The following is a 15,309-nucleotide window of genomic DNA, read 5'->3' on the forward strand; positions in this document are numbered from 1 at the left end:
AACCCTGCTGCGGACCCTGTAACTATTTCTCAGGGTCCAAAAGGGGTTAAAGCTTCCACTGCCAAAAATCCTGTCCCCTCAGATAGGGATTCCAGAGCTCTGGGTAGATGGGGGAAAAAAGTTTACACTTCTGCTTCTTTAGCTGTAAGAGCTTTAAACTGTCAGATCTGAAGTAGGATATTCATTTGTCTGCAACCTGTGGGTTATGGATCCGACATCGGATCCGAACCGGCATGGTTTCCCCTGATCCAAGAGCTCTCTCCTCCTCCCCTCTAATGCCCTGCCCTACCCTCCTCACCTCAGACCAGAGCTTGCCGCATGGCTTGGGGATTGTTTTGGTGACTGGTCAGCTAAGGCGCTACTAATAGAGTTTTTAATTTTGAATACTTTAATTTTGAAGTTTTTGAAAGTGTAGGTTTCTTTATATTTTTTTTCCCTTTTATATTTTTACTTTAAGTTAAAATGTTGGCGAGTGTAAGGCCTGTGTTGTTTGTGTTTGTACTGTAGGGGCCCTGTGTGTGTTAGATGTTTGATGGCTGAAGTTTTAAAATCTATTTTTTCTAATGAGGGTGGCTGAACAGCCCAAATCTATATTTCTAACCACACTGTGTTAGTGCCTGGGTTGGAACCGACTCATCTCACTGGGCTCCATTTGTGGGGTTGAACAACTCTGCACACTTCAACTGAGCGAGTCTGCCTGGTCCCTGGCGCAACCTTTTACCACCGGTCCAAGCTTGTCCCTCCTCTTCCGTAACCGTGGCTTCGGTTCTTCTCCGCCTCCCCTTCCTCCTGGGACGGCTCCTCCCGCTCTGGAGAGAGGAGATGTGCTCCTGGGTGGATCGGACCTCAAGCATCTGCTTGCGGCCGAGACCCTGCTCGCTGCCCGCCCAGCCAAGCGCCGTGGCTTCTCCTCGCCGCTAAAACCCTCTCGGTCTCCTCCCCCTTCTCGGCCCGGGTCCCTGTGTACACCGGTCCTGAGGAGGAGGAGATTCGACGCCGGAGGCTACCGAGGAGAGCCTCGGTCCCCGCCTCGTGAGATTGCCGACAGCCCGGCTCTCGATGTTGATCTGGGATCGATGATGAGAAGAAGATAGGCCCAGGAGATGCAGATGGAGGGATGCTCTCCCCTGGGGAGCTCAAGAATTTTTTCAAACCCCTATTGCTCCTTTCCCCACTTACTACCCGGTTCTGGCAGCTGGAGCCCCCTGGCTCGAGTTGCTGGGGCGCCATACTTGAAGCCGGATGGGTTACCTCTCGAAAGGATCTTCGATCCTACCCTGGAGCTCTGGATCCGAGCGCCGACCTCCGGCCGGATCGGGTGCCGGATCCGGGGACCTGTGTCGGAGCCGCGTGTCCCCTGTGTCGAGCGCCGCGCTCGCTCCGATCCACTGGATCCGCCGCCTTATTATCGGATCCTTCTCTCTGAGTCGCCCCTTCTCTTCGGATGTAGTGGAGAGTGGCTCTTTTGAGGGTCTCGACCCCGCATTCCTGTTCCTGGGTCTCCGGTCCCGCGCTGGGCGCTCTGGGTCAGCTTCTCCCATCCGCCCCTTCAGGCCCGCATGTGCCCCAAGTTGTCTAATGGAAGGACTGTTGTGTTGTTCCCAGGCTCTGTCCTCGTGCCCCCAGAGGACAGCCTCAAGCAGATGTCCCCTTTCATGACTCCCGAGTCCCTGCACCAGAAGACACGGAGGACTCCCAGACTGCGTCACTCCACGGAAGGATGTCGAGGATGTGGGATCGGAGACATCATGATGTCTCCATAAGAGGTGGTCATTGGAGAGTCTTCCTGACGCAGGTCCCGTGTTTATGTCTTTTGAAGAACAGTCCGGTCGAACTTTTGGGTTGAAGCTGCCGACCTTGCCCTGACCTCCCCTATTACCAATCCGGTGGAAGGAACCGACACCGTGGAGCCAATTCCAGAGGCCCGAGCACGATCTCAGCCCACCCCACGACTCCGACACATTGGAGCAGGCCTGTGTCCCTATGTGTCTATTCGCGCCACCAAGAGGAACTGGCTCAGGAGAGTCCCGTCAGTCCATGCCCCGAGGGAGGAGTCTCGATGATGGAGATGCTAGAAGCGGATAGTTTAGCTAGTTCCCTTCGTAAGGGCGCTTGAACTACTTAAGACAGTCTGCGCATGCTGAAAGCGAGAAGGGATTAAAGATTATGCTGCATCTCCCCAGAGTCCATTGGTATCTGATTAAGGGTTCTGCACTATACCCCCCATGCCACTCTAAGGTCACATTAATACCTCTATGCGGCTACTTCCTCCCACGCCACACGAGCGCCTGCATAGAGTTGCGGGACAGGCTCCCACCACACGCCGCCAGGCGCTCCTCCGCTACCGCGATTTGAGCTCTCCCTTCAAAGCGCAGCGCTGCTAACGCCACCCTCGGTTCTGCCTCTTTGGCAAACCGTCATGTAGACGTTGGAAGCGTGGGAAGCTGACGGAAGACGCTGAACTGCGCCGAACTGGGCTTCAGAGGCTTAGAGAGGTCAGAGATAAAGCTCAAAAGGGCTTTGAAGATGCACTCTGAAGTCGCAGCAGTCCCAGCCTGCTCCGGACAGACCAGTCCCTTCCGGCAGAGGAGGACAGGGAGGACGCCCGCCCCAGGGCTCCCCGGTGACAGGGAGGAGGGAACCTTTCTTCCTAGAGGGGCAACCCTGGCTGGGTGAAGGCGCCCACCTTGAGTAGCCGAGGCAGTCAGACCTAGCTGTATTGAGTCCATAACATCAGACCGCTGGGCAGCTCCAAATTATATCCAGAGGATATCGATCTTTCCTCCACCTTCCAAAGCAGTCAGTTTCCACGTCCTATCCCCGGAGGTCGCATAAGGCTTCCGCAGAAATTGGGCCACTCCCAGAAAGAGAGCCCGTCAACGGGCTCCTTCAGACCAAGGGACTCTAGGTTCTACCCAGGTTCATTTTTATGCCAAAGAAGAGACGGGAACCAATCAGGGTCCTAGACCTCTCTCTTGGAATGCCCGTCCCCAAAGAAAAAATTCAATGGTCTACTGTCTAATCTATTCTCCTCTCTTGGAAGAAAATCTGGATGTGCTCGATATCCTCCAAGGACGCCGTGACCTACACATCCTGATGGACAGACGCCCAGGAGGTCCTCCCGCCTCGGCTGTGGTTTCAGTCCAGGAGGTTCCCAGGTCCTCCGCTGGGAGTCGTCGTGTCCCGCCACTCAAAGTATTAGTGGTGAAGTGCCCACCTGAGGCTTCAGGGTGGCAGGCCCTTCACCTGGAGCAGTGGCTCCGGTGGTCCTCTAACAAGGCATCTACAGGGCCGGCGAGACTCCTTCCCCATCTTGCCCTCTCTGGGCATCACAATAAATGGCAAAGAATCCAACCTGGCGCCCACACAGCTCTTAGGCTTTATAGTTGTATGAGACAAGGAGTCTTACGAGCCTTGGACATCATCCAAGCTCTTTCATTTTCCTGGGGCTCCAGCGCCATCTCCAAGTCACGAGCCAAGGAGTGCTGTGTGAGAATTCAAGATAGGGTCCATGACCTGTCTGGCCACCCTTTCCAGTTTCATGGCCCATGCGCATCTGCAGTGGACGCTAGGGTCTCAGCATTCTTACTTTGCTCTCCCATGCTCCATCCTGCTCAAGTATCAGCAAGGCTTGCAAGCGTCCTCTTGTGTGTCTTTCTACTCCTCGGATGCATCTTCCTCCTATTTTGTGCTTTCTCCCTCTCTAGTGACTACGGACGCCCCCGCCTCGGTGGGGGGCACTTATGTAATGGACTGCCCCAATACTTTGGGACTATCTAGACCTTACTGTATATCACTGTGGTGGAGATGAGCAGTTTCAGCATTAAGTAGCACTTCAGGGCTTCTTCCTTTAAACAATTATGTATTCAACGACAACAGAGATGGTCTGGTCAGCATATGCTGGCAAACAAGGTCTTCTACTCTTTTCTTCCCAAGCCGAGAGCTTGGGAACAAGCAGTTCCACCAACCGCTTAATAGCAACCATTCCTGGTCGGGTCCAACATCCTAGCGGACTCACCTAGTTTATCTCATTCATTCCCCGCGAGTGGTCTTCAATTGTCAAGTAGCTGAACGCAGACGCTCAAGACGTCGGGTCTAACCTTCATATCTTTGCCTCCTCAAACACCAAGTGACCCTAGTTTTTCTGGCCCTTAACCATCTCCCGGAGGTTCCCAAGAGACGCCCAGCATGCTGGCCACCGTCTTCAGGTATCTTTATCCACCCTTGCTTCTGGCTTGATACCTGCTTCAGAAAGCCTCTCGGTGGGGTTCACCCCTGATTCTCATTGCTCTGCCCTGGCCTCGATATCCCTGGTCTCACAGTAAGTCTCCTCCTTGTGGAATCCTCCTTGTGGGAAGCGATCCCATCAGTCATCTATATCCCATCCATCTCTATCTTCCTACGAATCGACAACCTGAAGCTGACCGCCATGCTCCAGTTCCCCCTAGAATCAGGACTCCTGTAGATCTATTACCCATCCTGTTCTTGTCCTCCGAATCTGACCATCTGCTAGAAAGGTTTACCGCAGCAAGTGGAAACGTTTTGTATGGAGCGGCAAGGCCTGAATCCCTTCACGCATCCTCTCCATTAGTGCTAAAATTTCTAACCATTCTGGCTGCTGCAGAAAGCCAGCGTCAGTTACATAAAGAATGTATTTAACATTATCACATTGGCCAAGACTTCTAACTCTGCTTAAACAAAAATGAAACCTTTCTTAAAGGTACTTTTCTTCTCAGGCCCCCTATAAAACACTGGGCCTGATCCATTCTTCCTCTGTCTCTACAGGCCTTCCTTGCCTTCGCCAAATTGGCCAAGCTACATGTGATCTCAAATTTTCTTCCCAAGATGCCCCCTTTTAGCCACATCGGGCCAAGAGTTTCTGAGCTTCAAGCATTATCTTCTAAACTCTTAGCCCTTTTCCATCCGGGACTCCGGTCTACCCTCCCATAAGACAGCCCTTTCTTCCTAAAGTCGCCTGCTTCAAAAGTTTTGAGCAATTGTAACCTCCTGTTTTCTTCCCTAAATATGATGTGAAATCAGACCGTCTACTCCATTAGATGTTCACGATGTTTCCTTAGATTTTATTCCTGAATAGGACGGCTGGTCATCAACAATCCTCCTCAGTTAATATTTCTTTGTAACCAATTTGGGCAAGCCACCCCTAAAGTCTTTCTGTCCCGCTGGATTTCACAGAACATCTTATTGCCGCACAAGCTTCCAGGCTCAGGAACACCGGAAGGGGTTCATTCCCATTCAACCAGGCCAGTATTCAAAGTTTTCTTCGCTAGGGCTGGATTTCATATTTGTGCAGCATTTTCGGGCTTCAGCTCATACTTTATTTCCCACCTTAAGCTGGATCTTACCTGTAGAGCATCTGCCTTCAGGTAGGGCAGCCTTTTCCATGATGGTTCCCAAGATTCAGGTGGTAGCTGCCACGCGCTTCATCTACAATGAATATCCCATTGGATTTAGAAGTTATGTACTCACCATAACGTTCCATCTGGAGTAGGTGCCCGTTCATTTGTTCGGCAAACCATCCCGCCTCCCATCCCCTTTGGCTGCAAGTTTCCTATGGGCTTCTTTTGTCATCCATTTCAGGGCATGTTTGGCAACCCGATCTGAGGTCATCATGTTCCAAGAGCAGGGCATTATTCATGAGGGGAGAAGATGGAGCTTGGATCCATAGGGACCTGCCCATGCCGTTCGGATTAATTTCACATGCTTAAATATTAGCAGTATCTCATGTCTTTGTTAAAGCAGAAAATGGTTACAAATATAGAAGGTCCTGACAGTAAAGAAATGCAGGATTTATTGCATGCAGTTGAACAAGTGGGAAAGCATACTCTGCAATGTGGTTTTGATTCATTAGAGGCTTCTTGTAGAGCCGCAGTTACAGACTCAGTTATTCAAAGACATGCGTGGTTGAAAGAACAAAGTTTACCTGACCATGTTAAAATGAAATTATTGGATGCTCCACTACAGCATGATACTTTGTTTGGTGTTAAGACAGAAGAGGTTTTAAAGAAAATGGAGGATAAAGCAAAGTCAATGCAAACTGTGAAAGATTTCTTACAGGTTCAGCCACCTAGATTTAGCAGGAACTGGCCTTCAAAAAATTGGTACTTCCAGTCTGACAGGCCACAAAGAGGCAGATACAGACGCCCAAGAGGCAGATCTCAGCCCCAAGGCTCCTATAGACCTAAACAATGGGGTTCTTCAGCCCCCAAAGGAGGAGAAGACAAATCATAACCTTATAGGAAACAGTCACAATGACTTCCCTCTACAAATGCCAAGCTCTTACCAGTTGACAGCACCCCTAGGGGGAAAGCTAGCACTTTTCTCAAAAAACTGGCACATGATCACCCAAGAGCAATGGGTGTTGAATATAGTTTCTCAAGGATACAGGTTCCACTTCCACACGCTTCCAAAACCAAAAGGTATGCCAAACCTGCCGCAAAACCAATGGGCAGAGGCACAAAAACACATTGCAGCTCTTATGGATATGGGAGCTATTCAAAATGTTCCACAAGAAGAGCAGGGCCAAGGATTTTACTCACAACTTTTCCTAGTACCCAGAAAGGACAAAGCATGGAGACCAATACTGGATCTGTCAATCCTAAATACTTTCCTGGATGTTCCAAAATTCAAAATGTTAACACTACAACAACTCTTGCCCATGCTGGGCAAAGAGGCTTGGCTAGTTACTTTGGATCTCAAGGAGGCATACCTGCACGTCCCAATCAGACAATCTTGCAGAAGATACCTCAGATTTATAGCAGGCTCAATGCATTATCAATTCTCTGCACTGCCCTTTGGCTTATCTACTGCGCCCAGGGTCTTTATAAAATGCCTGGCACCAGTAATTGCATTTTGCAGACAAAAAGGAATTCAATTATATCCCTACTTGGACGACTGCCTTATTCAAGCAGAGAGGAAAGACATCCTTCTAAAGCACCTGGCATTTGTAAAAAGATTACTAATTTGCCTAGGGTACACAGTAAACGAAAAGAAATCAAAACTAGTGCCCTCTCAAGAGATAATATTCCTGGGTGCAAGTTTGAATACAACTACCCAGATGGCTTATCTCACGCCAGACAAACAAAGGCAACTGACTCATTACTTTCAAATGATGGCAACAAAGACCCAGCTCCCTGCAAGAAAAATTCTGCAGGCCCTGGATTTCATGGCATCTTGCATTCTACTAATTCCATATGCCAAACTGCCTATGAGGAAACTACAATGGTATCTAAAAAGTGTTTGGACTCAGCATTGTCACAGCCTAGAGACAATCATAACCTTGATTCCCTGCCTGCAACAGGAGTTTCGATGGTGGTCCCAGGCCTGTCACCACAACAAGGGACAGCCTTTCACCTTACCTACAGCCAGGCAGACAATAACAACGGATGCATCGGATTATGCCTGGGGAGCACATATGGCAGGAAAATATATTCAGGGCACCTGGCCCAAGGAACAAATGCACCTTCACATCAATCAAAAAGAGATGCTAGCTGTACAGAATGCCCTGACAGCCTTCAAGGACCTAATACATTCAGGACAAATATTAATAAAGACTGACAATACCACAGTTATGTGGTACACAAGCAAGGGGGCACATATTCCTACCCCCTATGCAGACAAGCCATGACTTTGTGGAACACAGCACTGACTTACCAGGTACATCTGCAAGCACAATTCCTGCCAGGAACAAAAAATACACTGGCAGAGGAACTAAGCAGAAATCTCTTGGATCCTCACGAATGGAAGCTAAATCCACAAGTGTTCAACATGATAACAAGGGAATGGGGACGCCCAGACATAGATCTATTTGCCTCCCCTCACAATTGCCAATTACAGAAATTTTGCACAAGGACTTATCACTCTCAAGCATGGAAAGTGGATGCTCCATCTTTCAACTGGAAAAACCTGACAGTCTATGCCTTCCCTTCCATGCCTCTTCTCACCAAGGTGCTTCTAAACGTCAGACAAGGGAGGCCAAAAATGATGCTGATTGCACCAGACTGGCCACGCCAGCACTGGTACCCAATTTTGTCCCAAGGACAGCCTTGGCCTCTACCTCAAATTCCTCATCTTCTGACACAGCAAAACAGTCAGATTCTACACAGTCAACTCAGAACCTTAAACCTGGCAGCATGGCAGATAATGTAGCCACTCAGACTGCACCTCTCTCTAAAGCTGTTATGGATGTAATTTTGGAAGCCAGGAGACCCAGCACTAGGAAATCTTATCTGGAAAAATGGAAAAGATTATGTGCTTGGAACCAGGCACAAGGGCTTGACCCACTGGTCCCTAATATGCCTCAGATTTTACAATACTTGACTGAGATGGACAAAGGCCTATCTTTTTCTTCTATTAAAATCCATGCTTCTGCCATTTCAGCTCATTACAATATGGATCCTCCTATTTTTTCACATCCTCTACTAAGACAGTACCTGAGAGGGGCAAAGAATATAAGACCCCCTAGGAGAGCACCAGTACCTACTTGGGACCTTAATTTTGTTTTAGAAAAACTCACACTGCCTCCATTTGAGCCAGCCAGCACAGCTGATCTAAAATTCTTGTCATGGAAAACTGCTCTGCTCCTAGCAATAACTTCAGCAAGAAGAGTTTCAGAGTTACAGGCATTGATGGCTTTGGAACCTTTCCTCATTTTTCACCAGGACAGGGTTTCTCTAAGGACGAACCCAACATTCATGCCAAAAGTGGTTTCCATTGTGGCCTTAAACCAAACTATTCATTTGCCTACTTTCTACCACAATCCCCAGAGCAAAGGGGAAAAACTTCTGCACTCTTTGGATATACACAGGCAGCTACAATTTTACTTGGACAAAACAAAAGCTTTCAGAAAAACTGAGCAACTGTTTGTAGCATATGCTGCAGGATCACAAGGAAAGCCTATTACAAAGCAGACAATCTCAAAATGGATAGGACACTGCATCTGCTTCTGTTATGCACAACATGGCAAATCTGTGCCTAAGGGCATTAGGCCTCATTTAACCAGAGCAGCAGCCACTTCAGCAGCTTTCCTCAGAGGGGTACCAACCAAAGACATATTAGAAGCTGCAACCTGGAGCTCAGTGCTCACTTTTACCAAGCACTACCACCTACCTCTCTACTCCAAATCCAGAGCAGGCTTTTCCACTGCAGTTCTGCAGGGCTTGTTAGCCTCACCAGATCCAGTGTAGACCCAGCCACCCTACCTGAGCTTTGGGATTCTACCCAAGTGTAATGACTGCAACAGTGAAACACGATGAACATAGTACAGTTGTGTACATACCATAAATGTAGATGTTAGAGTGTATTCACTGTTGCAGTCCTGGTTACCCACCCACCATCCCCCTCTTTGCTGGGACTATTCTGTACTTATCAACTCTATACAACCTATATGGTGTATTTGCTTTTAGGAGAAGAAAATATTTTTAGTGATACATGCATGGTTGTTTGGCATATTTTTATCTTTACAGCCTTCATATCTGGGGGCACCTGACATCTAGGGCAAGAAAACTGAAGAAAATGGCATCGGTTGCAGCTTTTATACCCCTGGCGCACTGATGTCAAGGAAGAGGCGACAGCAACCGATGCCGGACCAAGACTTTGGAACTCGGGCCGACTACGGGTCGCCTGCCAGCAGGATAACCCAAGTGTAATGACTGCAACAGTGAATACACTCGAACATCTACATTTATGGTAGGTACACAACTGTACTTTTTGCACCATATCACATCTCTATTTCTTTCCCATGTTCTTTATATTTTCACACTTCCTCAGATGGTTCTTTTTCCAAATGATCAAGGTTTCTTGGTCTGTATAATGTTTTCACAAATCTGTTGCATTAATGAATGCAAATTTTTATTTGAAGCTTCTGCAGTTTTTCTTGTGGAAGTATTTTGCTTTCCTGTAACTTTCTCTTAATCTTTTTATACATCTTCTGTCTGGAAATTCTGCGCTTCTTGCCTAGTAGTAACAAAACATAATTTCTTTCTTTCTTATCCTCATCAGTCCAGTCTGTTGTCTTTATGGCTTTTTTGGTCTATTAGTTTTTGTGGACCGCTGCTTCCTTCTATAGGGGGGGCTATCCTCCCCCTGGGCCTTGCCTAACCCCATTGTAGGAAAGTTTCCATGTCTTAAGGAGTCTACACTTTCATTTTTTCCAGTCCTGGCACCAGTGCGCCTGCCAGGGTTGGGCACTTTTTTATCCTGAGTCTTGTGCACCAGCTGTCTTCTTTATTTTCTAATCCACTTTTGTCCATGATACATGCTATATAAATACAGTCTGTATATCAGTGTCATCTTGGTGAGAGTTTGTGAAAAAAGGGTCCACCTCATGAAGATACTCACCAAGACTTGAGGATGAATTCACTTCCAGCAATACTGCTCTCCTTTGGTTTCTGATTTATAATTTCTCCGTATTCCTTATGGTCGAGCTGATGTTTTAATTTCAGATGTTTTTGCATATCTGTTGTATAGGTGACGTCTGCCTACACCATCTTCACTTTCGTCATGACTTGTATGAGTTTACTAGAGAAAGAATAGGTCATGGTCTGCTGTTGGTCTAAGCCTAGGACTGAAGAGTGTTAAAAGGTAAGCACACTGGTGAGGACCCCTTTCCATCCCCTCACTTTGTGATAAAAGATTGTTTTGTGTGAGTAGATGTTCAAGAAATGGACTGCCAGACCCAGAGGAGAAGGTGTGTCTGCTTGTGAGAAAACTGCCATCTGTCCTTGTAATAAGTGTCAAATACCACTTAACTAAACACATTCAATCTGGATGTCTTTAGGTACAGAGCACAATGCAGCTTGGCTGTAGTATCTACCAGAGTTTTCATCCAATGACTTTGTAAAGAAGACAGGAAGTTCTTCTGGAGTGCAAAGTCAAACAAAGGCTAGTGGCCTTGTTAAAATCATTCAGCACATCTCAGATACATAACAACAGGATGGCTTGCATGCCCATCCCAAAAAAGAGAAAGGAGAAATGTGTCCATAGGGAAAAGCAAAGCAAGACCCTTTAACTTTTGAGTTCATTGGAGATCTTAAGTCTGAATAAGTCAGCTCCATAGATGTAGTTGCACAGCCTTCTGGTCCTGATACTTCTTACTGCATAAGCCTCTGACATTGCCTGTAAGATCCCATTGGAACCAAGGCCAGGCCCCATGCTCCTCTTCAGATACTAGGCATCCTTCCTGTGTTGAATTCAGAAAGCTATTTGATTATTAAAGGAGGGAGAGGATGGATGCCCTACAGTGATTATCAGAGAGGACCTAACACACCATCAAGTTGTAATCCAGTGATGCCCTGCCCTATGGATTCTCAAATCCCCAGTGGCTACTCTTGTTATATAAAATCCTGGCACCAGCACATAAACTGTCTTATGCCTAGAATACTGCCACTTTGTAAGTCTTCCTCTCATGAGGAAGAAGCGTACAGTGTGTACGCGAAAGCGCTCATCTCTGTGTTTGTTTGAATAAAAGAAGCCTTTTTCATCATCGTGGCGGTCGATACTCTGGTTTGTTCTACTGCATCTTCCTCTCATGGCTTCAGATTGGACATGGTTTCCCCCAATCTCTGTGTAGTCTACATCCCGATTGTGCACAGTCCTGCATGTCTGAATTCCTTCCCACCCACCCAAGAGGAAGCTGAAAGTATCCCTATTGAGAGAGACTGTGGAGGAAGATGTGGACTACAAGTTAGTTTTCCTCCCCTTTAGTTTTTTACACAGATGCAGATTTGTTTGGAGACCAGGAGTCACACAGGTCATCACAGACATTATCACAGATTTTTGATATCTCAACAGGCAAGAAGGCATTCCTTTCATACCCCTTTGGACAGGCTGGCTACGATAACACAGGATGTGGTGGTTAAACCGAACTTCATCTGCATGCCTTAAACATCCTTTCAGCCAAGGACACCTTAGTTGTTCACCTGAATAAAGCTACCCCCAGTCCTGCAACTCAGTCATGGTATAGGATACCCTAAAGATAGATCTGTTTGCCTTCCATCAGAAACTAGACATTTCTACCTTATATCCTTGCAGGGAAGCTGTGGCAGTGGTTGACAAGGGCTTTCTGTAGGCATTCCTTCCTTCCCCCTCACCCCCCTGAGTAATTATAATATGTTCAAGGTTCTAGTTTGGCTTAGTAGTTCTAATATGTTCAAAGGTCTAGCTTGGCTTGCAGCCAGGAAGACTGTCTAGAAGCTCAGTCTTATTTTGTGTAAGAGATTTGTTATCATGAAGCAGAATTTTCCCCACATATCCCAGGCAAAAGTTTGTGATCATCCATTTAATCATCAGACTTGTTTTAAAGATTGCCAGGGAAGTATTCTGTTTGATACACAAGTCCCATAAAGGGGTCATACAAAGCTATGGAAGTTGGACCAACTGGTTGGACGTCCACCTGCTGTAGTTTCCATTAGTTATAAATGATCCTGTAGCATGGATACTTACCATACGTTAGTGGCAGTTTAAAGTGCAAAAATCTTTTCGTCAGTGGACATCTAACACTTAGAATTTTTACCACTGTTCATGTTGCACACTATTTTGAGGTCCTTGGGTTTATCACTGTCGCACAATATTTTCTTCTTTTAGGAACCAATAGAAGACATGGACCCCACCCACATACTGGATCTACAATCAGATTCTAAGCTCCATGTTATTTTTGGAGGTACCAAGGTGGTGCAGCATACTGGCCCACAGAAGTCGAGCACTGGCCTGAAACGTAAGTAAATGGTGGATGGCTTTAACTGCTTGAAAATTACATGCAAAAGACAAAAAGTACTATATTAGCCTGAGCTACCAAATTGTGGTGCTGGATTTAACTAAGAATGTACATATACTGTTCAACAACTTGAGCAGCTGTGGTGTGTATATCGTCACTGGTATTGTAATAGGAGGTTGACTGTGACATTGTAACAGAGGTCAGGACACACAGCTGTTAAATATTAGTCCACTGTTGTATCCTTGCACATCATTTGCTTAAAAAGGAAAAGTTATGTGGAAGAAGAAGACTGCTGTGGTGTCCTTGACTGGTGAGAAACGGAGAAGTTGTGATGCACAGTAAATAAAACAGTCAGCATTTATGGCGCCTTGGTGCTCAATGTGATAATTTCATATGGAATTATTTCTCATTTCTTTGTATTTACTTTTAGTATTGAATTTAAATTATTCCAGAATATGCAAAGTGAAAAATTCTTAATGTCACATGCTGCTAAATAAGTTGCACTCTGTAGCTTTCATTTTCTTTGCAGACTAGCTGGATAGAATTTGTTTATATGCATATATTTGCTTTGCTGAGAAGTCTTTTTGTTTGATTGTTTTACAGAACACCAATGCAAATGGTCACTAGATTCAGGAGCAGGGCCATATGTACCATATAATTTTTAGTCACTTGTCTCATGTAATATTGCTCCTAATCCTTAACCTCTAACATTAAAACCCTTGATTGATTGGTCGTAGGTTAGGTATTTCATCTTCATCAGCTAGAATTTGGCAGTCTTTTTTATTTTTTCCTCGTCCCCCATCAGACATCATTACATGCTTCTACCAGCTGACCTCTGACTCTTCCCTTCCCTCAGACTTACTTCAGTATTGCTGGGGCCAGTCATGGATCCTAAGGGCATCCTAGGAGTTTGACCATCTCTGCTTCCATACTTGGGGGGGGGGTGATGCCATACCCATTTCCTGCCCTGCCTCCTATGCTTGTCAGTCTCTGCTTAAGGGCAGCTCCTCTCATTGAACCACATCTCTGCTAAAGTGGGTGTCATTGATGAACACCCATTCACCCAGGATAGGCACCCCCATCCCTCCCTGCTGCTGCATCAGTCTTCTGAGCCACTAATCAAACCCAAGTCGACTTGCCTGTAGTTAGGGCTTTATCCTTCTATGCCACTGGAGTAGCCAGAATTTGACATTCTTTAATCCCAGTTTCCAGGGTGTCTGTATACCTTGCTAACATGCCATGATGTCATTTACCAACTGCTTAAGTATGCTTATCCCAGGGCCCTCCAGATGTTCGTCATATTGATCACTGCTGCAGTAGTTTTAGCTTAATATGGCTTGTATCCTGCCAAGGCTGTACACCCAGACAACTTCCAAAGCTTCAGTGCTTCTTTCGTACATCAAAACTGTTAGCTTGAGCTGAGATGATTAAAAGAGGTTTGTGCCCCAAGCTGTCCTGAGCTTTCCTGCTGTTGTAGAGAGTGGTCCTGTGCGGGCTTTCAAGAATAAATGGCCAGCTTCTTCTCTTTCCTTCCTGGGTAGATGCGTTCCCTTTGGGGAAAAACCTTCCACATTAAAACATTTTTCATATACTTTCCTGTTTAGGAAAGTTATTTTTAAGCTAGGAGCTCGTGTTTTTATAGACTGTCACAATACTTAATTATACTTTTAAATGAAAGCACACTTTTTTCTTTTCAGTTTAAAAGTTGTTTAAAATTGTTGGAAAAAACATTTTTTTCTGTAAAGAAATTGCATTTGGTTTAATTTTCGGGACTGGTAAATAGCTTTTCACTGTGTTTTAGTGAGAAAAAATACTTTTAATGACTTTAAATTTGTACAGGCTTATCTGCATGTTTCTCCCAGGAAAGAGGTACCATTTTCAACTTGGCCATGGAGCTTCTTCAAGCCACAAAAATAATTAGTTAAGCAAACAACCTTTGCCGCTGTAGTAGGCTTACAGTTTTCCTCAGCCATATGTAAGTGACTCTGCTGTGGCAAAAGCTGGTTCCTCAGACCCCACTCATCATTTACACCAGATGCCTCTGGTGTAAAACCTACAACGACTATGGACCTGGCGGTTAGCTGTGTCTTCTGCAGCTGTTTGGGTCTCCTCAGTGGGCAGCACTGCAGTGATCTTTTAAAGATCTACTGTTACACAGCTGTACTTATTCTGTGCTCACACACCTTGAGTTTCATGTCTTGCTATCAATACATTCCTGAATTTATATGCTTAAACATCTTAGTGTTTGTGGATGCAATCTAATTACCATCCAAGGCCGTAATGAAATTGCATTTACTGTCTCATTGCAGAGCAGATTGTTGAATACTGCCACTAATGGCAACAGTTAATTTTGGCTGCTGGATGTTGAATGAGAGAAAAGCTGGCTGTTATTAACTTTTCACACACAGACCAGCATGAGAGAGCTTCTTGCAGACCTAGGAATAAGTTGGAGCGTCTTCATAGGTATGCATCTACTCATAAGCCAGATCCAGACTTGAACCTCCTTCAGGTAATCCCACTGTTAAGCTGTTCCCTATCACAGACCCTTCAAATTGTGATCTTACCCTTGACTAGCAAGA

General features: G+C 46.0%; 1 protein-coding gene across 1 annotated transcript in view; it reads left to right on the plus strand.

Moving 5' to 3' along the window:
- ATP13A1 (ATPase 13A1) overlaps positions 1 to 15,309 on the plus strand; it is a 1,617,817-nt gene that overhangs the window by 401,308 nt on the left and 1,201,200 nt on the right. Inside the window, exon 8 of the mRNA XM_044084778.1 lies at positions 12,601 to 12,730. Coding sequence (XP_043940713.1) covers positions 12,601 to 12,730 — 130 coding nt within the window. The remainder of the gene's footprint in view (positions 1 to 12,600; positions 12,731 to 15,309) is intronic.

This window comes from Protopterus annectens, chromosome 9.part0 (assembly GCF_019279795.1).
Source record: "Protopterus annectens isolate FY-2018-M chromosome 9.part0, PAN1.0, whole genome shotgun sequence".
NCBI lineage: Eukaryota > Metazoa > Chordata > Ceratodontiformes > Protopteridae > Protopterus > Protopterus annectens.